Genomic DNA, 26666 nt, shown 5'->3' with positions numbered 1-26666 from the left:
CGGGTGGCAAAAAAACAAAAGACAGGGCTGGTTGCAGAGTGGAAGCACCTGGAATGAGTCAGTGCCACCCCTCTCTGCAAAAAGCCCTCTGCACGCTCAGCGGTAGATTTAGCAAGAAGCTCTGGGCCTGTAGAAGTGGGGAAGAGGCCTTTCAGTCCCCAAGGAGAAGGCCGCCTATGCCTATCCCATTGTCGCCCTGCAGCCCTCCAGCCTAGAGGGAGGCCTGAGGCTCATGTGGGATAGGAGAAAAACAAGGGGGGGCGGGAGGCGGAAGAGGAGCTGTCAAGCAGGTTTTCTATGCTCTAAAGTCATCCCGTGCCAGAAGCCATCACATGAGATGTTGTTTCACAGTCAGCCCAACATGTGCCTATTTTTCAAAGGCATGGGTGGATTTCATGTGCAGGATTTATTCTGCTTTACTATGTGCTGCCTTTGAAGCTGCAGCACTTAATGCTTCAGGTACCTTTATGGAGAGATTACTAACAACAGAACTGCCTTTTTTCCTATCAGTGCGCACGAAGTATACAATGCAGGCAACACGCAAAGCAAAGAATAGAATCAAAACAATATAATACACAACAACAAAACATAAAAACAACAGCAAGCATTAAAATCCCTTATACATTATTCTGAGTAGAATGCACAGGATTGGACTCTTGGGAATGTTGCAAGCACCCCACATACATCCTTAAACAATCCTGCAAGGTAGGTCAGGATAATCTGTCTATATTCCAGGAGGCTGAAAGACCAGGAGAGTCAATTGCCAAAGGGCACCTAGCAAGTTCCAGGCAAATTTGGACCAGGGTCCAGCTGGGTTGGAGCAGACCGGATCAACTGAGTCCAGACACCCATGTCCTATGGTGGCCAGCCACATGCTTCCAAGAAGCCTCAGGCAGGACCAGGCAGCAACAGCTGCTCCTCCAGTGTGGTTTGACTAGCAATTGCTAGTCAAAGATAGGTTGTCCCTGCCTCTGAACCTGAAGGCTTCACAGACCCACCATGGACAAAAGATTTCTCCTCTTTCTCCTTCAGGCACATACCTATAACTCTCCTTCAGGCACATACCTATAACTCTCCTTCACAGACACCTAAGCCAAAGTTCTTCACCACAGCTTCCACAGCCACTACGAAGGTATCAACAGGAAGGTTTTCCTGAAACTGCACCAAGTAGGGAGGTCTGGCAGGCCTCTTCAAGGAGGCTCCTTGTTGGATTCAGCAGGCCCACATCCAAGTAAGAGCTCCACAGAGATCTTAATTCATTTAAATAATTTCTGGACAGAAGAGCAATGCCATTTGTTGCTGTAGCTATTTCCTTTTGAATTTCTCTTCCTGACACCGAAAACATCCTTAGGAACAAACTATATGTGACGTTAAATGCATCTGTAGGTAGTTGAAAGCTGAAGTTTACTCCTGGGCAGCTGCACACAGGGCTGCAATTTGGAATAGGACTGTGGTGCGAAGGTAGAGAGTGTTTAACTCTTTACTGACATGCTATTTTCCTGAAATTTTCCTGATTTTCATGAAAATCACCTCTGTGGAGCAACTGTTTAACCCTAAAATGCCCTTGTAGCCAATACACTGAAAAAATACAGTTGTGGCAAACTACAGACAAGTAAACGTAAGCCTGTAATGATGCATGGATGAATTTAGTAGCTCAACCTTCAGGATCTTCAAACCACAGCCAGGGGAATCATTGCTGAAGTTGGTTCCCTGCCTTCAGGCAAGAGAGCAGATTGTTGTTACTGCACAAGGCTTTTCACTGTCCAAAAAGGCAGGAGTAAAATCTTTCAGTAATTACTTAAAATGAGGGGCTGTTTTCTTGGCAGGGGAGCATCACACACACTTGTTTGGTCAGCCCTGCCTTGGTTTTGTTTAATTGGCCTTTGTGCTCTGTCTGGGCTGTTGATGGCGCATTTTGCCTGGTTTCATTGCCTTGGAAGCTACTGAGTTATCATTTGTGAGTTGCCAGGAGTCTCTTGGAGACGGAGGCGAGATAAACCTCTTTTAAAATATATCAATACATAATAGTGCTTGTTGCAGGCAGAGACCCCATCAATGAAAAGCAGCTTCCCCAAAACAAGAGAGAGAGAGAGAGAGAGAGGCAAAGGCCCCAAAGCCTCACCTAGGATGGTTTCATCTGTTCCAAAGTGGGCGCGGTAGAAGAGAACCAGCTCCAGCCAGTAGACGTGGTAGACCACAGTCAGAATGACCACAAGGCAGACGGTGGCTCCCAAGCCACAGGCAAGCTCCACGGTGTACCTTGGCACTGTAACTGTGGGAGGAAGACAGAGAGAGGGGCCTGCAGCACAGATTTCATCAGGCTTCAGTGCAGTGGTAGAACAAAATAAAAAGGAAGAACATCCACGCCTTCCCCAACATCTGTCTATGGCACTAGTATGCCAGGCACTGTGCAGAATTCAGGCATGGCAGGATGCCTTCTCAGGGCACTTACTTACAACAGATATTAGATACAAAAATGGGAATGGAAGAAGGCAGAAGGGGGGGCAGGGTTTGCCCAGTACATGGCACAGAAGTGGTATATTTTGTTCTACAGGCCAGTTCCTAGAACAGGAAGGTAAAGTGAAACAGAAAGCAGGAAAGGAGGCACCGAGCGCTAACCAATATGTAGCACTCCCTTCAGTCAACCTCCAGTTTCCCTGACAGCTCCTAACTAGGGAAGCACCCAACATACATTGGATAGATGTACTCTGGCAACCCACTGATCTGGCTTAGAGGATTCTGAGGGTGTGGGACAGATGCTCAACACAAGCTTCAGAGCACCAAATCCTTAAGCTTGCTCTCTAACCCAGAAGTTGGTTCCCTTGATAAATGGCATGCTTCCTGCTCAAAACACTTCTACCGTACATTGTCGGGAGGCATTCTGCATATGCTCAGAGGCACTCAGCCCACTGAGACACCAGCATTTTGGAAAATTAAAATTGGCACCCTGTTCTAGTGGTTAGGAACAGGGGACGCCACCTTATATCAAGCAGATCATTGGTCTGTCTAAGTCAGTGCTGTCTGCTCCAGCTGGCAGTGGCTCTCCGAGGCTTCAGATGGACAGGGGTCTTCCCCAGCCCTGACCTGGAGACACTGCCAAAGACCAAACCGGGACATTATGCCTGCAAAGCAGGGGCTCTACCACAGTTCTACACCCAGCCAGCCATCCCCCACACCCCAAATATCCAGTCCCTCTTTCTCCACTAGTAGTGCAGGGGTCCTGGGGGTACAAACACTGAACCTCGAGCACAGCAGCCAGGATTACTACCCAGCAGCCACAGAACAGTGCTGGAGTATAAGGAGAGCCCCGCTGGATCAGGCCATAGACCCATCTACTCCAGCTTTCTGTATCTCACAGCGGCCCACCAAATGCCTCAGGGAATACACAAGACAACAAGAGACCTGCATCCTGTGCCATTCCTTACATCTGGCATTCTGAGGTAACCCACTTCTAAAATCAGGAGGTTGCACATACACATCATGGCCTGTAACCCGTAATGGACTTTTCCTCCAGAAACTTGTCCAATCTCCTTTTAAAGGCGTCCAGGCCAGACACCATCACCACATCCTGCGGCAAGGAGTTCCACAGACCAACCACACGCCGAGTAAAGAAATATTTTCTTTTGTCTGTCCTAACCCGCCCAACACTCAATTTTAGTGGATGTCCCCTGGTTCTGGTGTTATGTGAGAGTGTAAAGAGCATCTCCCTATCCACTCTGTCCATTCCCTGCATAATTTTGCATGTCTCAATCATGCCCCCCCTCAGGCGCCTCTTTTCTAGACTGAACAGCACATGTAGAGGGGGTGGATTTCAGAAAGGAAGACGGGAGTGGCTCTTACCCAGATGTGACGAATGGTGTCTGGCCTCAGCAAAAGAGACAAACATCTGGCAGCAGAACTTTACTTTCAGTGCTAATGAACTCCTTGGTTTGGCTGCTATTCAATAAGGGAGCTCACCTGCCCCACAGAAACGGTATGCATGCATCCCACACCCAACACTCCACTGGAAGCAGAGGCTTCTCAGTCACAACCAGCTGAAAGCACGGCAGCAGTGAGATCTCTTGGTGCTGCTGTGACCGAGCGAGTGGTACTTGAGGTGGTGTGTGGTGGAGCGGGTGGGAGCCATGGACACCTGCTGCCCAGCAGCGAGACCAGTGACATGACACAACTAACAGTGGTAGAAGCCTTGGCATGGTGGGCAGAGCTACAGAGTGTGTTCTTAACATGCTCAAAAAAGCCCTCCCATCCATCTGGAGCCTCTTACATGACATCAGATCTGGCCTTCCAACCCAGAAGTAAACTGATGAAGACATCACCACCAGTTACTTCTGGTGGTACTTCCAACAGGTGGACGATGAGAAGTGGTATGGTGAGAGACAGATGTTGAGAAACGCTGATCTAAACAGTTTCAGGTGAGGATCTGCAGTGTCACCCAACCCTCCTTCTTCACTCTCCCAAAAAAGTAACAGGAGAGCAGGTCGCACTAACTCCTGCTCATTTCTTCGCACTGCGAGGAAGGCATGTCTGTCTGTACAGTCACATAAGCCGGGGGGGGGTGAAGTGCTGGGATGGGAGGACAGAATCCCTGATTCTGTGTGACAAGGAAGCACAAGGTTGCCCAAACCCTGAATTCTGCAAGGTCTGTCATGGCAAATGCCATTGGGGGTTTCCTTACCTTTCAACTTCACAATGGCCTGCCTGGAAACTTGACCCCGAGGGTTGTGGGCATAGCAAGTGTAGTTGCGCCTCAAGTCCTCCTCTTTGAGCTTTGGCACAATCAGAGTCCTCTCAATTTGAAAGTCTCCAAGTGTCCGTTCGGTTTTGCTGAAAAAAGCAGAGAAGGAAGTGGTGTCGTCAGCAAGTGGAGGACCTCCTAGCTAACTAAGAACTAAACATCCCCACAGAAAGTCAGAATGAGTCTGAAATGTGCACGCTGAGCATCACATTCAATTATCATGCATGCAGACTGCTGAGCACACGTGCTAGAAACCCGTGATAAGTGTACACTATGGGAATGATCTCTCAGGAATTTCTCCTACAGAAGCCCTCTTACAATCGGCATAAGCCATGCGAGAAGCACAAAGAAATCCATCTGCAACTCAAATGCAGGTTGCTAGATATGATGTCTGCACAGACAGATTTTTCAAAGTGCGCACACGCTGGGCATCCATGTCCAATTACAACACCCTGGGATGGGTGAGTGTATGCACAGAAATGAAAAACCCAAGCCTGCAATTGCTATATGCAGGTTGCAAATTTAATCCTAGACAGCACGGCTTCAGCGCAGGAGTTCTCCAACATGTGGACTGATACCATGACCTTTCTTTTTCACTGGCTGAGGTCAGGCTGGTTTTACACTGTGCTTACAGTACATATGCAGTTTTATTTCTATGTATATTTGTGTGTAATATACTCTTTTTTATTGAATTCAACTAATTTTATTGAATTCAACACCCACCCCAGTACCGTTGCAAACCAGGCTGACCTAATTGTCAGGCATCAGATTGTCCTGGCGGATGAACATTTGCTGCTGGTGCCTTAAAACGCTGGTTCAGTACCCGGCTGGCTCCTGAGACAGCAGTGCCTCCTATTGGGCAAGAACTTCTAAGAATACTGCTGTATCTTTCCTGGTTCCTAAATCCTGGGTCAAAAAAGAGCAAGGAGCCAAAACGGGCCCTTAACTTACACCACCCATTTGTGGTTAGACATTTCGGCAAATGGAGGGAGATGTGAGCGTTCAGGGCAAATGTATCCCCAGCGCTGCAGCCGTCCTTCTCCAAGTGATGGTCGTTTTCCCCTCAGAACAATGCTGTGGCATCCTATTGAACTGTTCCAGGAGGCTTCCTGGGGGAATGGTGTCCACCAGACAGCAGCCTCCAAGGTGAGAGCTGCCACCACTTGCAAGTTCATTCCAGCCACCTCTCCTCCCCCCAAAACTGGCCACTGTTTGGCCCATCACCATTAACAGCCCAATCCTAACTGGTTCAGTGTGGGAATCTCGATAGAATAGACCACCATAAGACTGCGGTCCTATCCGCACTTTCCTGGGAGTAAGCCTCATTGAACACAATGGGACTTCTGAGTAGACACTGTGCTGCTAGTCTCCTAACTGAATAAATCAATCCTTTCATCCTGTTCCAAAACACTCCTCAGGGCAAAGGAGAAATCACACTTGGGAAAGGTTTCAGGATAAGGACTATGCACAAAGATGCTTCTGGGACCTGCAGCCTTCTGGAGGGTCACTGCCAGTTGGGGAAGACAGCTCTGGGGGGCAGGACTCAGTAGAAAGCAGTGCCCTGCGGCCATACCTGCCTTTACTTTGGCTGCCGTTGGACAACCTGCACTACTGCAGGGGGAAGGCAGATGAGGCCAGGCTCTGTCGCCATTTTATCCTAGTGACAGCGACCCAAAGGGATTGCCTAGGGCAGTGGTTCTCAAACTGGTGGGTCGCAACCCACCAGCTTGTGTAAAGATACCCCATTCCCTTTAAGGGGCGGAAGTAAGGGGAAAGCAGCAAAACGATCCCCAGGATCGTGCCCCTGCGGGGGGAAGGGGCTATTTTTGAACAAACCATACGTGCTCCCAGTGTCCAGGGGGTGTGGGGAGCCCCGAAGAGCGCTTGCAGGGCTCTCAGCGGCTTTTATACAGTGAACGTTCCAAGTAAATCTCTCGGGAAGTTTGAGAACCACTGGCCTAGGGTCTCCAGTTCTTCCCAAGCCCCTCCCCCACCTCCAAAGTTCTGCCTCTGCAAGTACCACATTCCCATTTCAGAAATCAAGCCACGCTGGCTCTTACGTCAGGGTGATGTTGACGTCAGCAATGTCGTCTGTATTTCTCCCATCAATCAGCCACCAGACTTCTGGAGATGGAGAGCCCTTCAGGAACAAGAAGTTGACACAGCATGGGAGAACCAGCTCCTCTCCTAGCAAGCAGAATCAGCATCATTGTCATCTTGCAACCGCAGGAAGCAATCAGCAGTTAACATCCACTGACCAGTGCACACCAACTGGGTGCGATGCAGAGGATTCGACACAGTCCTTGCTTGCAGGAGGGATAGCTTTTTCAGGGTCAAACTGATGTCTGTATTTAGGATGAGAAAAAGAGCCCTTCCCACCCCCACCAGACTGGCTGGTGATGCTTGGGCCATAAATCCACAAACATCATTTTATGATACCCTAGAATAGGCTGGCATAACTTGTGACCCACCAAGCAGAGGACAACCCACCAGTGGCTAGATAAAACCTCCTGTATTTGTGGCCTGCCTGAAACCGCAAAATAGAGTGGGGCAGGGCTGCTGAGCTACAGGCAGACCAGGATATATTGTATGTCTAGTGGGCTGCCTTTGGCTTGGTGCAGTGGTCTTCAACCTTTTTCATGCCATCACCCACCCAAACAAACAAACAAACTGGGGATCCCACTGTCGATCCTGTCCCCCTCCCAGGACCCTGTCTGTCCAACCCCACCCCTGATGTTGCCCACTCCCCACCCTCAGAATGCCCTCTCAGCACTGTTCACCACACTGGGGTCCCGACTTCAAGGTTGGAGGATGCTGGCTTAGCGAACTAGACGTGAGTCACAAAATGCTGACCTATTGTCAACCTAAGTCACTGTCTCTTTCAGCCACTGCACCAGAATATGGGGGGGGGGGGGCTGCCAGGATATAGCTCAGCATCTACTGGTAATTCTCTGGGTGATTTATGACAGAGTCCAAAGACTGCCCATTCCAACAAGTTAAACTCTAGCAGCAGCAGAAACAACAACAAAAACATCTTCCCCCTTCTTTTCTACCTTAGGCAGCAGGAACCAAAAAAAGTCTGGGGGGAAACCAGGAGATTTTGCTGTGAAAGAACTTGAACTCAGGGCCCAATCCTATCCAACTTTCCAGCACTGATGCTGCCGTGTCAATGGGGCATGTGCTGCATCCTGGAGTGGAGGGGCAGTCCTCAAGATAGGGGAAAGTTTGTTCCCTTACGTTGGTGTTCCATTGAGGCTGCATCAGAGTTGGAAAGTTGGACAGGATTGGGCCCTCAGTTCTGGTACAGAATGCAAATTACGGGGCTGAGCAGATGCTCAGAAACACTTCTTGTTCCTGAACTCTACATGTTTTCTGGCACTGAGCCACCATCCTGCACTCGTCTCTGCCAAAGGAAGTAGAGGGGACCCGGGAAACTATAGGCTGCTCAGCCTAACATCTGTTCCAGGTAAGATGGTGGAAAGCCTCATCAAAGATAGAATCCCAAAACACATAGACGAACAAGCCTTGCTGAGGGAGAATCAGCCTGGCTTCTGTAAGGGTAAGTCTTGCGCCTCGAACCTTATAGAATTCTTTGAAAAGGTCAACAGGCATGTGGATGTGGGAGAACCCGTGGACATTATATATCTGGACTTTCAGAAGGCATAAGAACATAAGAAGAGCCCTGCTAAATCATCTAGTCCAGCTTCCTGTATCTCAGTGGCCCACCAAATGCTTCAGGGAACACACAAGACAACAAGAGACCTGCGTCCTGGTGCCCTCCCCTGCATCTGGCAATCAGAGGCAGCCTACCTCCAAAACCAGGAGCTTGCACATACCTACTATGACTTGTAACCTGTAATGAACTTCTCCAGAAATTTGTCCAATCCCCTCTTAAAGGCATCTAGGCAAGATGCCATCACCACTTCCTGTGGCAAGCAGTTCCACAGACTAATTTCATGCTGGGTAATTAAATATTTTCTTTTATCTGTTCTAACTCTCCCAACACTCAATTTTAGTGGATGTCCCCTCGTTCTGGTGTTGTGTGAGAGGAAAAAGAGTGTCTCTCTATCCACTCTGTCCATCCCCTGCATAAGTTTGTATGTCTCAATCATGTCCCCCCCTCAGGACATGTGTGCTTCTGCAATGTGCCTTATGGCATGTTTGTGACAGCACGCAAGCTCATTCCACCAGTGCTGGGACATTAGGAGTGGGCCGCCCATGTAACCTATTCCAACAGAATCATACATGGCTGATACATTTTTTGCCAGTGAGCTCTTCTGCAGAGACAGCTAAAAATAAAGACATAACCAAAGAGAATCATTGTTGTACAAATGTTTTTTTTTTCTTCCTGCGATTTAAAAAGAACACAGAGCTTGATTAGCAGCACTTTTATTTCGAGAAAGGATGACAACTTCTAGAAAGTTACCTGGGCTGTGTACATATTCGACGAGATCATTTGGATACACCATGTGTGGAGCTGTGGCTCTATGTGGAGATCCTGCAGACAGACAGAAATATGGGTGGGGGGGACATGAAGTGGAGGGGACATAGCAAGGTGGGGGAACACATGAGAGAGTTTGATCACTAAATTCATTGCTTCAATTTTGCAGTTTCTCAGGGAAAAACTGAACAAAAGTCAACGAGGGAACAATCTCTCGTCTCCCCTGCCTCCCCTCCCAACATCCACAGAAATGCAGTGGCATAGCTTGAGGGGGTGCAAAGCACTATGTTTAGCAGGGAGCCTCAGCGTGGTGTGCAAGCAGCCTCTCCCCTTTGGAGTAATTCCAGGCAGTGGGAGCAAAACAGAGGGGGAGGGGCCACTTGCACGCCGCGCCAAGTCTCCCTGAAAAACTTAGTGCTTTGCACCCCCTCTAGCTACGCCACTGCAGAAACGTATGCATTTGGTCAGTTGGCCTGAGCATTCTTCCCTCGTCAGGGAGTTACAACCGACGTAGCTGACAGGAGGTTCAGAGAGAGATCCTGATCTGAAGAGATCTAGGGAGGCCAGCTTAGGTATTGCTTCCCAAAGGGAAACCCAGGGAGTTCTGTTATGACAGATGCCGTTTCATTTCTGTGCCTTTATGACAACATAAAGTTTGGTTTTCCTTTGACGTTGCCTTGGTCTGGGCTCTTTGTTCCTCCTAGCATCCCCTTTGAATTTGTCACCCCAGGCACAGCTTTTGTGCACCACACCAGCAACCAGGAATCAGAGGTCTAGTTATCTCTGAAAATAAAGTCCATAGTCTTTCGACACTGAAGGTTGCCAACTATGCACTGAGCTATCAAAGCCACCAAGGAGCCTTTGACTCTCTGCTGACACTCCTTGCAAAGACAAAGGAAGCCTTTCTCCTTAATCTGCTCACTCCTCTTCAACCCATTGCTGGTTCTTCAGTCACATCATTCCGGGCCTGAGGTGACAAGCAAGATTATCTATTTGCCCTACTGCAAGAGGGGAGGAAGGCAGGCCACTGGGCTTGCAGGGATGGGTGGGAGAAGCTTCATGGGAAGTTGAAGGGACACACCTGTCCCCTGCAGTGCAAACTGAATATGCTCTCCCTGAAATGAGACAGAGCAGTGCAGAAGAGCCTCACTTTACCAAAGCATGCAGCATTGGTCTGCATCCATCAGCTGACATTCAATGGCACTAGAACATGCTGTACTTATTTCTTTCATTCATCCAACCAACCATGCAGGAATATGTGCTGGACTCTGTGTTGATGTCCCAGCTTGATGTTCTATGAGTGCGTCCTGTTGACATGGGCGGGAGTTGCTCAAGAGCACAGGTGTAAAGTAACCAGCAGCGTGGGCAGTGGTAGATATTGTAGTAGTTGGCAACCTTCAGTCTTGAAAGACTCTGGTATCGCGCTCTGAAAGGTGGTTCTGGAACAGCGTCTAGTGTGGCTGAAAAGGCCAGTTTGGGAGTGACAATCCCTTCCACACTGGGAGCAAGTGCAGTCTGTCCCTGGTCTGTCTCCCTGGCTCTGGGCCTTCCTTCTTTGCCTCTTAGCCTCAGACTGTTGGCCAAGTGTCTCTTCAAACTGGGAAAGGCCATGCTGCACAGCCTGCCTCCAAGCGGGCCGCTCAGAGGCCAGGGTTTTCCACTTGTTGAGGTCCACTCCTAAGGCCTTCAGATCCCTCTTGCAGAGCAATATCTGCAAGAGGTAGATACTATACAGGTGTATTGTTAGTGTGTGATCCAGGGCTGGGTTTTGACACAAAGTGTAGGATGTGACCAAGGTCCACCTAGTGCAGTAATCCGCGCAAGAATCCCAGCAGGCACATATCCAGTCCCCTAGAAACTGGCCCACAGTCCATTACAAGCACCGGTCCTCTGCTCTCCCTTTCTCTAAAGTCCTCAGTGGTTTATGGCTTAAGGCTAAGACCAGTACCTGGAACTGCAAGGCTGGCAGATGGCACATTCAGCACCACTGTTGCCTTTATGGCAGAGACCTCAAAGCCCAAGAGTTCCCTCACCCTCCAATCAGCACTGAAACACCTACCGTGGCACCTGCCCACAGAATTCCCTTGCCACCAGGCAGCCATATGGCCGCACTTTAAGCAATCAAACCAATCGCATACAAAGAGGAGCTCCTTCCCTCGCCCCTTCCGTTTCCCTCCTTACCTACCACCCGCACCCTCTGAGTCCTGGTGAGGGAGAAGTCTCGGCCGTTCTCTTTGTAGGTCACAACGCAGGTGTAATCGCCTTTGTACACCTCGCGAACAAAGCCAAAGGTGAGGTTGAGGCCGGCGGGATAGCGCTCCACATAGTTAACCATGATCCTACAGTCCTACAGTCAGCAGAGAAAAGAGACAGCTCATTCACAAGCAGGAAACAAAGTGTTGCACAAGGAGGCATCCTCTGGACACAGCCAGCCAGCGCACTCCTTCTCTAATCAGGAACAGCAAACCTCAGAGGTTCCCAAATTGGTGGGTCATAACCCACCATCCAGGGAAGCACTCTGCTCTGGACCCTTAAGGGGCAGGGGCAGTGGGTGAAAGCAACATGATCCCCAGGATTGTGCTGCTACCAGGGCTGATAGGGTTGTTGTTTTTCTTTTTGAACTTATCTTCTACAGCCCTGGCCTCTGGGGCATGGGGGAGCCACATGGAACCCTCTGTGGGGCTCTGACACACAGTCAGAAACCACTTCCTGAGAGGACTCTGGGAACCACTGGTAGAACGGTTTAAGAAAGGCAAAACGTAGACCTGCTCTCCAGCCATTTCTGCACAGGGTTGCTGCAACAAGGCAAAGCATCCAGGGAGAAAGGAACAGCAGAGAAAACAGGTCTTATCCTTCTGTCTGGACAGCTGAATTAAACCAAGCAGTTTCTTTCATATGCCGCCTTTGACGGTTTCACAAAAGAGTGTTCGGGGGGGGGATGGGAGACACACAGGTGACACCTCCATTGTCACAACTGCTGGTGATATGGATGGATTTGCAGTATATTTTCTGAGACAACATTTCCAAGTCAGTTGTCTATAGTGGCAACATATGACAGGCAATACAGTACAGGTGGGCTCTCCGTACCTGCAGATTCTGCATCTGCGGAGCTGGCTCAATGCAGGTCCCCTGGAGGTGTCCCAAAGGAAACCAGAAGTGACTTTCTATGCCTTTTAAGGCATTTTACGGCCTGGGGAAGCCCTTCAGGGACTTCCCTGGGCTTCATAATGCCTTAAAAGGCATTAAAATGTCATTTCTGGTTTCCCTCGGGAAACCGGAAGTGACGTTTTTCGCCTCTACAGGCCATTCTGAAGCCTACAGATGCAGCAGGCAAATGTGTACTGTCTCTTTGGGCTTCAGAAAGCATTCTGGTCCCCCTCAGAGGGCATAAGGAGCTGAAAATCATGAGTTCACTTATCTGTGATTTCCAGTATCCATGGGGGGGGGGGGTCTGAGAACAGATTCCCCACCTGTATACCATTTTTGAGGGAGATTTTAGTGGAATGAATGAGTCACCATCTGCAAAAATTATTTTTAGGGTGGGTTTTATTTTGCTAATTGATGGTCAAGATTTGAATTTCAATAAGCCCTTTCAGCCAAATGAAGCAATTCCTCTTAGACCAGAAGAATGGATGACTTAAGAAGAACAGTAAGAGAACCTTTCCTAATTTCCTGAGCCATACATGGCATTTCTACGGTGAGGGCATGTGAGTGGAAACAGTATTTGCTGGCCAACAGAGGGAATGATCTTTGCTTTCTTAAATAAATCCAAACTTTGTGCCAAGAAAGTACCAATTCTGTGCCCTGAAAAGGACTACACAAATTACACACACTTCAGTGTTTCAATATTTTTCCACTTCTGCTCCTGGGCTACAGACAGGGAAAGGCAAGTCCAGATGGGTAGAACTACCCAGGTGTGTTCTGCAAAGTTCTGATGGAGCAGAAGGAGTGTTGACGGATCATTGTACACATGAACACACATAACCCTGACACCAACGGTCCGACCCTACTGAGGGCCAGCACTGACTGAATGAAACGGGAACAAAACAGGATCCAGACAGCCAGGCCTGTGCCCAAAGATCCTTCCTGGTGACCTCACACTGGACTTTGGAAGTAGCCAGGAGTCTTGCTGCTTCCAAACACCTCAGACACTCAGCATGGCAGCTGGAAGGGCAGGGCAGGTGGTCCATTTGGACCCCATATGAATTTAGAAGAAAATCCAGCGCAATGACTCCTTGCTGTGGCACAGCTGACTGGCTCTGGGTTGCTCAAAAAAGGTACTACCACACCAGCTAGAAGGAAGGGCCATCACTCAGCGGTAAGCGTTCTGCTTCCAGCATCTCAGAGGTGCAGGTGGATGGAGCTGAGGCTCCCTTTGACTTCTCACCCCCTGCACCACCAAAGCTGTTCTGGTTACAGCCTAGAAGACTGAGCTCAGAGCTTCAACATCCTGCCCAGGTTCAACAACACAACTGCTTCTGGCCTGCCCAATCTGGAACCAAGCCAGCCTCTAGCCCAGTGATTTTCAAGGCACACCACCACTAAAATGGTCAAGGCACACCACCAGATATTTGACAATTGACAAGGCACACCTTGCTGCCAGTGGAGGTTAACATCTCCCATTGGCCCTATTAATAAATGACCTTCCCCCAAATTCTGTGGCACACCTGTGGACCACTTGCAGCACACCAGTGTGCCACAGCACAGTGGCTGAAAATGGCTGCTCTAGCCTGACTCCTGGCCTGGCATTTGGCTTCCACTGACCCATGGACTTGACAGCCTAGCGGTGGCCCTGTCAAGGCTTGGTACATCTCCCACTTAAAGGATTTTCCAGCCCTGCTACTAGAAACGTCAGCTCAGCACACCCTGGAGAGCCACTGCTAGTCGGAGAAGCCAACAGCAGGCAAGGTGAATGAATGGCCCCTCGCCACCAGCCAAAAGGAACCGGCCCATCTCCGTTCAGCTGAAAAGGTGCTGAAGGCGTTCCATGCAAGAGGAGCCCCCCCAAACAGAAGCCAAGGGCCCACACCACCTTACCATGTACCACTGAACCTTCAGCGGACTGCCAGCTGGAAAAAACCCATTGACATCCGGGCAGGTGAGGTTGATGTTGGTGGCGTCCAGATAGAGGAGCACCTCGTCTGGCTTCACGGCATGGCTGACGCAAAAGCCAGGGTCTTTGTGGACCACCTCCAAGGGGAATGCCACTTTGCTGCAGTACGTGCTGTTTCTGTGGAAAGGGTTGGCAGGGAAAGAGGCTGTCACAGCTTTGACCACATCAGAGGAAGAGGAGAAAACATTGCCCAGGCCCACAAGAACACGCGATGGCTGAAACTCTCAGCAAACTAGGGGAGCCTTCTTTGTGCAGAGCTCAATGAGCCTACAGGACTCAGCGTCATAGGCTGTTGGGAGGGAGGCCAGCACGGGGATTTGGAAAGAGCACGTGAACACGTGTTGGAGAGGTCCATCAGCGGCACCACTGCCATATTCAGAGACCACACACTCCCAACTAGCAGGAAAGCCAGCACAGCCCCCCTATCATTGTGTAGAAGCAGCTGCCTGGATCCTGCCAGAAGACAGATTGCCAAAGTGCAACATTCACTTGCACGCTTCTTTGCAAAGAGCTTCGCCTTCTCAGAACACACACAGTGTGTGTATTCCCTGTCAGGAGTATCTATGAGGCTGGGGAGCACTGTCCAGTGGGGAAGCACACATTGCACAGACCCAGGGTTACGGGGGGAGGGGGGGAGTGGACATCGCCAGGCTTCAGCTGACCATGCACAGAAAATAGCCCAGCAGTAGAGAAAGGGCTGGCAGCCCTGCTCCTGCAGAACTCTTTTTGCACACTGGAAACTCACCAGTTCATCAGTTCAACTACTTCCAGCTCCAACATTTCCTGCTGACTGTTCTGAAATCGGACGTCTCCCATCAGTTTCTTTCTGCCCCAACAGAAGCTAGCAGGCCAAGTGGGAGAGGATGGGCCACATCTTCAGATGGCTCCCCTGCCAGCTCTTCTTGCACAGAGTGGCTGGCTGGTCCTTTCCTCACAGGAAACTCTGAGAGGCAGCTCCCTCGGGGCTTCCACTTCCAGCCATCCCCGGAGCTCTGAGACTAGCAACTCTCTGTGGGGAAGTTCCCATGTGGTGCACAGTGAAGTTCTGGGCCACTGTGCTGCCCTGTGGGGAGCACGGAAGTGCCACCCCCCCCCGCCAACTAAGGGCCTTAAAATATCACTTCCTCCCCCCCCCAAAAAAAAAATAGAAGTGACATTATAAGGCCCTACAGATGCCTTAGAAGGCTTCCTGAGGGTCGGGGAGGTTGTATGCAGCATCATTGGCCCTTAGAACACCTCTAGATAGTGGGTGCGGGTGGCCCTTGGGGCGGCATGGCTGAGGGGCACCACCGCCCCCCCCAGCTGTGCCGCTCAGGAGCACTTGCACCTGTGGACCCCTCCCCCAGGTACACTACTGGTAGTGCAGTAGGTCTGTTTCCACATGAAGAAACATGAGGAACTACCCTATAGTCACAGTAGAAATCTGGGCTGTGACAGCCTCACTGTTTTCTTTCATGTCCTGAGGCCGACCTAACAAGCATTAGACCAGCCCCATCTCTGAAACTCTCGGTCAAGGATCAGGGTAGCTGACCAGCAGAAACACACCACTTCTTCTGTCCCTCAATCCCGGGGTCATCTCTTCACTGACTAATCTCTTCGCTGTCTGCTTTGCAACCAGCTCCTCTGACTCCAGGGCCCCCAATACTCCACCAGTATTCTTGTAGCCCCGGGTTGTCACAAGGGGCTACAAGAAGACTGGTGGGGAACTGGGGGCCCTGGAATCAGAGGAGCTGGCTGCAAAGCAGGCAGCGAAGACTTAACCTTGGCCAAAGCTGGCCTTCCACTTCCCTCACAGAAGTTACATAGAGTGTCGACAGCTCACAATTCATCTTCCTGCCCCCCCCCCACCAAATAGAAACTAACATTCTGCCACATCTCAGCCAGTTCTTAAGTCTGTAACAAGTGAAGACTTTATTTGGAAATAAGCCAGCAATGTGTACCTGAGCATGCAGGTATAGTTCCCTGTGTCATTGAGGAGAGCAGGCCGGAACCAGAGAGTGTCCTTCTCCTTACTGACACGGTTTTCAGGGAGTCGGAAATTGATCGGTTCTTCCAGGTCCTGGTCTTGTCCAATCCAATACCAGATGAGCGTCAGGCCGGCTGAGTGGGCAGTGCTATAGTTGTACTTCAGAAAGGTCTCGAAAAGGGGACACTTGATTTTGGCTGGTTCCCCGTTATAGACTGGCTTGTGCTTCATGGTGTCCACACCCCAGTCATCACAGCGCTCTAGCAGAAAAGAGGCATATTTCTTAAAGTTAGAGACTGTCTCTCAGCCTAGCCCACCTCACAAGGCTGCAGTGACGATAAAAAGCAACAACCCTCTGTCTACTGGCCTGGGCCTCATCGAGGAAGGGCTGGCCACGGACGGAACCAGAAATAAAGATATAAGAGGCATAAAAGATAGCAAGAGCCTGGATGGATCAGATTAAGGTCCAGCTAGACCAACTTCCCTTTTCCCACAGTAGTCACCCAGGTATTCCCAGAAAGCCCCTAAGCAGGGCTTCAGCTGACTGCCCTCCTGTTCCATCCGCCCCCCCCTCCCCCGCAACCAGGGAAAGACCCATGCTACAAATCCTGGAGAGGTTCTCTTCCTGGGGAGAGCATTTCTCACTGCAGAGGAAAAGGCCATTGCAGCTGGCCACTTTCAGTGCAGCCAGGCTGAATAGGGTTCTTTCTGACCAGATACAGAAAGGCAGTCCTGATTTATGTTCTTGTATCACAAAAGCACCTCAATTTCTCCACAGCTCTTCAAACCCATGGACATTCCAACACTTTGAACACTTAAAAAAAAGTCCACAAAAATGATAAATGGGCCATAACCAGAAACCTCTCTAAGCTTGAGCGAAGAGCTCAACACTACTCATTGGCTTAGAAGAGGATGTGGCCTGAAGCCAAGGAAAAAGCTGGCACTGTTTTTCCTTGGGAGGATGCTGAACCTCAGTGGCTGCCTGCCCGGGAAGGAAGGCAGGAAGGAAGTGGGCTCTTCTCATGACTCAGCCACACGCAAATCAAGAGGAAGAGCCCTCAAAGAGAGGATTTTCTTTAGCCGAAGCAACACACGTCTATCCAGCCTCTCCATACAGACTAACGTCAAGTAAAATAGCACATTAAAAATCACATTAAACCCCCACTTTAGGCCAAATCCAATCATCACAACAACTAAAGATACTTAATCTGCAGACAACGGGACAAACCTGCCAAGATCATCTTGAAATGACTGCCAAGGTCAGCCTAACAGCCCAACCCTTCGCAGGGGGCCTCGCAATTCAGTGCCACCAAGTTCAAGGAGCCAATTCCCAAGGAAACGTGCATCAGAACCACAGACTTCTTCTCCACAGGCAGCCAGCACCAATCTGTCAGGGAAAGCTTCCTGAACGGTTGGTGCTGCATGACTATGCCATGGAGATGCCAACAAATGCAACCCTTCTACGAGGACACAGGTGCGGCCACAGATGCCTCTGCGTGTGGGTCTCCAGCTGGCTATGGCAGGGAAACACCTGCTTATGTCTTGCTTGCCACCTGGTTTCTGAGATGTGACTACTGAGCACTGGGTCCTATTAATCCTGCTGCATGCTAGGTAACCATTCCTATTGCTAACCAGGCCTCCTTCAGCACCTCTATCGTTATTCAGGCTGAGAGTCTATGACTGAAGGGGCAGGCAAGGGTGAGATGCCAGCACTGCAACTGCTAGCACAAAACATGTCCCCCCTCTAGCCAGCATTCCCTCTTCCCAGGCTGGAAGGGAACTGCAGTCCCACCTTTCATGCTGGCTGGGCTATTCACTTCTCATTTGCCTGTTGTAGATGCAAAATGTCATAAGAACATAAGCAGGCTGCCAGCATAGCAGCAAAAACCTAGATTGGTTACCCATTGGCCTGATCTCATCGATTAGCCTGAGCATCAGCAAATCATCAAAAAACTCACCATCACAAAGAGTCACTTTTTTGGATGAGAAAAACAAGCTTCAAAATTTCCAACCATATAGCAGGCAAAATGAGACACACACCCCCAGCACATTTTTCTTGCTTATCTTCCTATGCTTATCTTGCTTCTCGGCTTTCTGAGAAAACTGAGAAGCAAGAGCCACATGTAGAAGAAGGCAGGCCAGTTAACTGAAGAACTGTACACAAGTACAGTCTGCTGCAGGGATGGCTAAAGCACACCAGGAGCTGAGACTTGCGAGGAAGACAACAAAACAGGGGGGGTTGGGTTATGATCGAAAGAGAAGGAAAGTCAGGGGAGCAGCAGGCCTGATGTGTGGAGAAGGTGGGGAAGCGGCAGCAGACGATGGAGAGAAGGCAACAGTTGCATTAATGAAGAACTGGGGGCACCACAGGATAGGAAGAGAGATGGTAAGGGAATGCCTAGTTACTCCAAATGAATTTCAGTTCCCAGAACCAGAAGGAGCTGGAAGATGAGATCTTGGAGTTACTGGCAGTAATCTCTGAGAACTCCTGGAGAATGGGCGAGGTTGCTGAAGACTGGAGACAAGCAAATGTTGTCCGTATCTTTAAGAAAGGGATAAATGGAGATCAGGGAAATGACAGGCCATAAGGACATAAGAGACCAGCTGGAGGAGGCCAAAGGCTCACCTAGTCCAGTTTCCTGTATCTCACAGTGGCCCACCACATGCCTCAGGACTTTTGTACATCTCATGTTTCCCCCCAGGTGCCTTTTTTCTAGACTGAAGAGCACCAAACACTGTAGCCTTTCCTCATAAGGGAGGTCCCAACCTACCACCTAGCCCCCCGTTTTGTCCTTTTATCCTCAAGGATCTCTTGAGAGACTTTGCCAAATGCTTTGCTGAAATCTAGATACACTCGGTCCACAGAATTCCCATGGTCTATGTACTATTCACTCTATCGAAGAAGGTGATGAGATTAGTCTGGTGTGACTTGGTCTTGACAAGCCCATGGGCGGAAATTCAGAAAATCCTGGAAATCACCCCATTATTTTCTAAGATCTTAGCAGGAATCGACAATGGGCTGACTGGAGATATTTGACTGTGTGGTAATATGTGTGAAAAGAAGATTTATTTTAGTTAGTAGGTTCTTATGTTCTTATGACAAGCTAAACGTGAGTCGGCAATGCTGAGATGTGGCAGCAAAGACAATGAATGTGATTCTGGGCAGCACCAACAGAAGCACTGGATCCAGATCATGAGAAGCAACACAGAACTGCACTCTGAACACACCAAAAACGGAATAGTTCAGCTTTTGTCTGATCCCACTTGGAAACTGTGTGCAGTTCTGAGCACCACAGTTTTAGAGGGATACTGACAAACTGGAGTGGGTTGTGTAGAGTAACTAGGATGGGGGAGAGTAGGAGACACCGTCCCACAAGGGCAGGTTGAAGGAGTTGGGCATATTTGCTTTGGAGAAGAGACAGTTAAGTGGGACCCATAAACATCTGAGAGGTTGTCACAGTGGAAAACGGGGCAGATCTGTTCTCAGGTGCTGCAGAGGGCAGGACCAGGACAAATGGCTTTAAATTACAACAAGCGAGATTTGGAATAAGTGCTAGGAACAACTTCCTGATGGTGCGAAGCAGTTGGCACGGGAAAGGTCCGCCTTGGAAGGGGGTGGATGCTCCATTGCTTGGGGTCACTAAGCAGACGACATACTGGAGAGATGAATAATTGTTGCTTGCAGGCACTCTGCACAAGGGTGGGGGGGTGGACTCACAGATCTTGTAGGGCCCTTCCAATTCCATGATTCTAGGATCCTGTGTTAAGATGTGCAAGATGAAGGTTTGGGGGGGGGGGCATGGCTTGAATCTGGTGTGATTTTTGGTTTAATGCCTGCCTTTCTAATCATACAGTATCATTGCTAGAAAGCGAACGGCAGCTCTTTTTTTACAAGTTAGTTCCTAAACCATTTCAAAAGCCTTTTCCTGCCTGCACAGTGACAGTAAAATCTTGCAGCGCAACTAGTAATTTGGCAAGCAGGACTCTGGATGAGGCAATACAATCCTTGGCGAGGACAGCCTCCTCTCCTCCAGCTTTCGCTGCACTTGGGGAAATGGATACATCCCACTTAGAAGTGTCTGAATCACAGCCTCTTCCCCTCCCCTCCCCCCACCCAAAATGCAAGGTACTTCTTGTGCAAAAGGCTCTTCCCCCAGGCGAGAGGCTTTGTGACAGGGATGCGAAACATGAGAGCCTGGGCTGTGCTGCTGCCCCAGTCTGGGACTCTCTTGTTATCTGACAATACCGGTGCCTGGAGAAGCTGCTGGATGATGCTTGCCCAGAGCCAATGAGATCCCAGGCACTGTGTGTTCCAAAGCACTGACACCACAGCTGCCCAGGGGTGCTTTTTACAACCAGTAGAGTTAAGGGTCTGCTGAAAAAATGAGGATTTTGAACCTGCAACCTTGTAGATGCAACAGGAAGCTCCAGTACAAACTGTCTTCTGCATGCTTCCCCTTGTAAAACTAAGAGGCACACTCAAGCGCGCTTTCCCCTCCCTCTCCACAGAGCCTGGGCCTTTCTTCCATCCACTCACCCCCCACTCCACCCTAGTGCAGCCACAACCCTACGCTTCAGGCTTTGTGGGGGGGGGGGGGGATGGCTTGCATCCAGGATTACAGTGCCTTTCCTGTCAGCTTGGTTATCTCAACAGGACTTTCCACCCTTGCGCAAAGAGACACTGCAAGACTGAAAGTTCTTTTCCGTCTCTTAAGAGGAAAGTGATGTCCTGGTCACAGTACTTAGTCATGTCACTGCACTGACACGGTTCCTCAAAATATCAGGTGTGTGCGTGTCACAGTGACTAAGAACTACATGCAAAGAGTGCTGTTTCTGAAGGAAACTGGCTGTTCTGGGTGGCCCAATGTTCCGCACACCAGTTTTGCTCCAAGGCCATTTGGAAAGTTCATTCCAGTGGCACTGCAGGGCACGTGGCTACTCTGGTGCTCCCTTTCCCACTCCCCCTCCCTGCCTCCCTCCCATTCACAGCTCATCTACCTGAACAGGGAGCTTTCAGAGTGGGGAAAATGGCCAACAGCTGTCTTGCCATTTCCGCTTCTTTTCTGCCAACCCTGCAACTTCCATTAGGGAATCCCAAGCCCTCTTCTTTGGCACTTTGAGATGACCCAGAGTAAATTTCCCTGAATGGCTTGTGGCTACAACAGCCTCCACCTGGCGGTGCACAGCAACAGTGGTGGTGCTTTTCGAAGGGCAGGGAGGCCCTCTGGCGGGGAGGCCCTGACTCACCTGCCTCCCCATCCACTGCACGTCCCTGCAGTGTCATGTCTGTCCCTGGATGCCCTTATCCTCCTGCTACCTAGGCAAAGGGGCGGTGCCCGGCATACTACGTCTTCCAACGGCTGTTGCTACAGGGGCATGCCTTGTTTTCCTTTGCAGACTGACAGCCTGTTTGCAACAAAGAACCCTCTTCTGATTCCTTCTGCTAGACGAGCTACTTTGAGAACTTATTTGTTAAAAAGAGGTATGGTATATCAAAATTAACAACAGAACAGCTCTTGGAATCCAGGCATTTCCTTTCCCAGGGCAACAGCCACAAACTCTGCATGCTTATTCGAAAGCCCATCCCAGGCAGGGCTCACTCACCTGAGGGATTTCCAAGGTCAGCATCACAAAGCCACAAAGTAACCAGCAGGAGGCAGCAGCCCTTCATCCTGGGTTGAAAAACAGATAAGATGGTTATCCAGATTACTCTGGAGCAGGGGTGTCCAAAGTTTTTAGCAGGAGGGCCACATCATCTCTCTGATACCATGTCGGGGGCCGAATTAATTTACATTTCAAATTTGAATAAATGTACATAAATGAATATATTAAAGATGAACTTATATGAATGAATGAAGGTCTTGCAGTAGTTCAAGGCCTATAAAAGGCCTTGCACAAAGCAAGGCTGGCCTTTCCTTTCCTGCTGCTACTGCATCACAGACGTGAAACAGCAAGCAGTGGAGGGAGCCCTCATCCCACAGCTCACTCGAGAGGCCAAACAGTTGCCCTCACGCTGAGAGCAGTTGCATTGGGCCAGTGTGGGCTCCAACAAATCTCCAGAGGGCCAGAGGCTCATTGAAGACTGGGGGCTCCCTGAGGGCCACATAGAGAGGACTTGAGGGCCGCAAGTGGCCCCCGGGCCAGGGTTTGGGCACCCCTGCTCTGGAGCAGTGATTTTCAACCTTTTTCATCTCGCAGCACACTGGCAAGGCACTAAAATGGTCAGGGCACACCATCAGCTTTTTGACAATTGACAAGGCACACTGTGCTGTCAATGGGGGCTCACATCCCCCAATGGTCATATTGATAAATGACCCTTTCCCAAATTCCTGTGGCACACCTGGGGACCATCTGCGGCACACCAGTGTGCCATGGCTTAGTGGTTGAAAATGGCTGCTCTCGAGCTAGGATCTCTGTTTACATTGACCATTGATTCATATGGCATCATTACTACATAGGGTGGCTTTACGGCTTAAATAAAAAGCAATAACTAGCAGCTGACAACCTAAAGGTCTGACAGGGAGAGACCAGAGTAGCAAGGAATGGCATTCCAGTCAATATGAGGTACGTGCGCCGAGATGAGGTGCGTTCCATGGTTAGGGGAGTACAGCCATTTCTTGAGAATTGTGCATAAGAACTTACTTGTGGGCATGGCTCACACAGAGGGTCACTTGCAGCCACAAATACAGCAACCCTTTGCTCTTAAGCACAAGCAACCCCCCCCCCACTCTATGCTGGCAAGACGATGCTGAAGAAGGAGGTCGTACAGCCAGGTGTCTGTTCCTATGGACTTCTCTGTCCCTCACTGCAGGCAGACCCCCTAATGCCAAGTAGTCACAATTGCATTAGATGTCATCACACCCCTGGCACTCATGCCAAGGTGGATGCTACTTCAGGGAGAGGAAACTGAAGAGAAAAGGTTGGGTCAAGGACTCCATGGAGACTGCCACCCCAAAACCCAACAGAACATGTTTCAGTGCCCCGAGACACTGGCCAGGTTAGGACTTCCGGAGAAACTACCTCCTCCATTGTAACAGCATCAGCAACACACAGCAGGCCCAAAATTTCAGGCTAAATTTATACTTTGGCTTCTGTTAGCCATGAGTAGGTGAGGTTACCCCCCACACACGTGCACTATCTGGAGAGATACCAGAAACTCCCCAATGTGGAGCTTGTGGTGTACCTTCTATTAGGCTTGATCTGTGGGTTATCGCCAGTGGGTGAAGTTACCAGCAATTATTTCAGAGGAGGAGACAGGCATTTCCTTGCTCCAAAGCCTCCCTGTGCTTGCCGCTCCAGCCACAAGGAGTCCACCTAGCACAAAAGCTTGTCTTTCACCCTCCTGCACTAGCTCCTTGGACACACAGCCTGAAACCCTCTTCCATCTGATCTTTCCCGGGGGTGCCAGGCTCAAGTGGCTCATGCAGCAGTTTCCGGCTGATGGTTCTCTGATGTTCTAATTATCCTCGTTTTCCCTGGGTGCCAGATCATTAAGGAAGGAAAACAATTAGGGGAGCAAAGGCACTTCCCCTCCAAAGACACGCGTCTGTTCTGCTCTGCAATCTCCAGCTCCCAAAGGCAGGCAGAAAAATCAGAGGCTGCAGCTCACTCAGTTCTGTTTGCTCCAAGAAAAATACTATTTAAAAAAGAAAAAAAGATGAATGCTGTTTTGAGCACTTTCCAACAGAAAAAGTGATATTATAAGAATAAGAAACCAAATGCAAGAGACAGAATTAATCTCTGGAACTCCTTGCCACAGGATGTCTAGCCTGGATGTCTAGGGGATTGGATAGATTTATGGAGGAAATGTTCATCACAGGTTACAAGCCATGATGGGCATGTGCAACCACCTGGTTTTAGAGGTATCCTATCTTGAAAGTCACATGCAAGGGAGTGGTAAAAGAATACGGGCTTCTTGTTGTCTTGAGTGCTTCCTCAGGCATCTGGTGGGCCTCTGTGAAATACAGGAGGCTGGACTAGATAGGCCTTCATCCTGATCCAGCAGGGCAATGTTCTAAATAATTCTGCACTTTCAGCCATTATTGGTAGAACAGGGAATTCTGGTGGGTCAGGAGGAAATCTGGAATCTGTGAAGATTCTGTCTTCCCCATAGTTTTACGGGACCAATTACTCCCCTTCTATCCCAACTTCGTTGGCTATTTCTGGGGACACTAAAGGTCACAACCTGCCTCAAGTGTTCTCAAAAATAGCCAATGAAGCTATGCATGATTTGAACTGGGGAACCTAAAAAGGCACCCTCTTCCTATGCAGTTCTCAGCCTGCCCCTGCAACATGCTGAAAAAACCCCTTTCAGGATCCCATCACCAACCGAGGTACATCTGGAGAGATCAAGCAAGAGAACCTTGCTCAGGGGCAGCCCCCAGAACGTGGGACCCCCTGCTCCTCTGTGGCAGTCCCCTTCCGCCATCTAAAGACCTTTCTGAGCAGGCAGTCAGCATGCGGCTAGATTCTGGTCTGACCCTTCTGCTTTCCTTCAGCATGTTGGCCTGGCTGTGGTTCTGTTTCCATTGTATTCTAAATTATACTTTTTAGTTGAAGTGACGACTACCCTGTTTTCTCCCCCCCTTTTTGCCCATTTTTCTTACTTTTGGACACTAGCCCTGCAGAAGCTCCTGTGCAGGTCCAGCAGCCTAAAAATCTGCTGCTGCTCACCTGTGCATGCAGCATTTGTCTGTTTGAAACTCCATTCCTAGCAAGCACTTAGTTTTGCAGATTCAGGAGAGTTCTTGACTGTCTAGAGTAGCTAGTCTGCCTGGCAATCAGAGTTGCCTAGACCTGGATTCACTTCACTTTGGAAAGATGGCCTTTTAAATGTTTGCACCAGGGCAGCTCCTTTACTGTGGGTTCCTCCAAGCCTCCAAGTAGCATCTGAATGTCTGCAAGCAAGGCCACAATCCCCTGAGACTGATCTTCCCACTGAATAGACTTCTTCCCAATGAAGCATCAATTCCATGAGAATGGCTCAGGCAGTCAGCCCTGTTCATCTGTTTGGGGCCATCACAAATGAGGAGAAGCAAAGACAACTTGCGGGGAGCAGGCCCCACAAGCAGAAGAGGCTTGCGCTGTATCCAGCCCAGGATAGGGGTCCAAGGCAGCCCAAAGGGGAAACTTTTCCCCTTACCTCTGGGTAAGGCGCATTTGCCCCAATGGGTCTCCCTGGACTTGTGCCACCTCCTGAGGTGGCAAAAATCAGAGGAGAGCGGAGCGGCTTCATGCCGCTCCAAACTCCCCAGGAACGAGGGCTGGGATCCAGCATAAGTCCTGGATCCCAGCCTTGCCTCCTGCTCCCCCCTGCCCATCCCCGGGACTGCCCCCTGCCTGCCCTTCCCCCGGCCCAGCTGGGCCAACGCAAGCCAAGCCGAGGGAGCTGGCGCGGAGGCTTGTGTCAGCCTCTGCAGGCTGGTGCACTTCTGAGAGACAGCCAAGCTTCCTCCCGAGGAGGCGCAAATGTGCCTTATGGCATGTTTGCGACCCTCCTGGGCTGGTGCCTCAGGATTGCGCCCTTAGCCAGAAAACTGGTTGACACTCTGTTTGGCCTTTGATGGTGGGACTACTAGGATGGCCCTCAGTCTGGGTTCTTAGTTGCCTCAAACTCTTAAAGAATTGCAGCTTTCTTTAGGAAGCTGTTTTTTGCATTGTCTGTGGCAAGAAAAGCAGGATACAGTGTTTTAAGAACCAAACCCCCAAAAATACGTATAGGGAAGGAGGGCTGGCAGTCCCTCTCTCTGCTGCAGAGCATGGAGAGCTGCTGCCAGCTTGAGACGGCTGTCCTTGGACTCGGTGTCAAGGCAGCTTCTCATGCCCACTAAGGGTTGCAACCCTACCTGGGAGATGGTGCAAGGGCCACTTATGGCAGTGGTTATGTGCCGTTTTATTTGCTGCAACTGATTCTTTGCGACTCACTTTCTGAAAGATTTTGTGCAGCTCCAAGTTATTTCTCTGGGCAAAGCGAAGCCACACCAAGTGCCATTCTACAAACCTGCCCTTAGCAACAAGAACAAATGCCCTGGCAACCAAGCATCAACCTCAACATGTGCTCGTTTTGCTCCTGCTTGGAGAAACTGTGCCTGATAAAGCACCTGTAGGGCCCAACGCAACCAATCGAGCCAGCCAGACTCTGTCTCATATATTCACTGAAAAATATTAGCATCACTATCTTCCCCCCCATATTTAAACATTCTTTTTCTTCTTCAGCGTTTGTCCTGTGTGGTCTGCTATTTTGGATCGGAATCACCATTTCTCTCAGTCGCAGGCTTGGTTCAGTTGTAGGCGGGCGATTTTCATGCTGCTGTGCAGCACGTCTAGCCAGTGCTGTTTCAGTCAGCCCTTCGGTCGTTTGCCATTGACCTCCAACTGAAGGCCCTTCTGTGCCAGAGTATTGCTGTTGGCG

General features: G+C 49.9%; 1 protein-coding gene across 1 annotated transcript in view; it reads right to left on the bottom strand.

Moving 5' to 3' along the window:
• IL1RAP (interleukin 1 receptor accessory protein) overlaps positions 1 to 26666 on the bottom strand; it is a 59111-nt gene that overhangs the window by 15488 nt on the left and 16957 nt on the right. The window contains exons 2-9 of the mRNA XM_066620290.1: positions 21860 to 21927; positions 16230 to 16515; positions 14214 to 14406; positions 11358 to 11523; positions 9162 to 9233; positions 6796 to 6922; positions 4676 to 4824; positions 2123 to 2272 (exon numbers count right to left, since the gene is read on the bottom strand). Coding sequence (XP_066476387.1) covers positions 2123 to 2272; positions 4676 to 4824; positions 6796 to 6922; positions 9162 to 9233; positions 11358 to 11523; positions 14214 to 14406; positions 16230 to 16515; positions 21860 to 21926 — 1210 coding nt within the window. The 5' untranslated portion in view covers position 21927. The remainder of the gene's footprint in view (positions 1 to 2122; positions 2273 to 4675; positions 4825 to 6795; positions 6923 to 9161; positions 9234 to 11357; positions 11524 to 14213; positions 14407 to 16229; positions 16516 to 21859; positions 21928 to 26666) is intronic.

The sequence above is a fragment of the Tiliqua scincoides genome, chromosome 3, assembly GCF_035046505.1.
Source record: "Tiliqua scincoides isolate rTilSci1 chromosome 3, rTilSci1.hap2, whole genome shotgun sequence".
NCBI classification, from domain to species: Eukaryota; Metazoa; Chordata; class Lepidosauria; order Squamata; family Scincidae; genus Tiliqua; species Tiliqua scincoides.
This window is presented reverse-complemented; position numbering and strand designations above follow the sequence as displayed.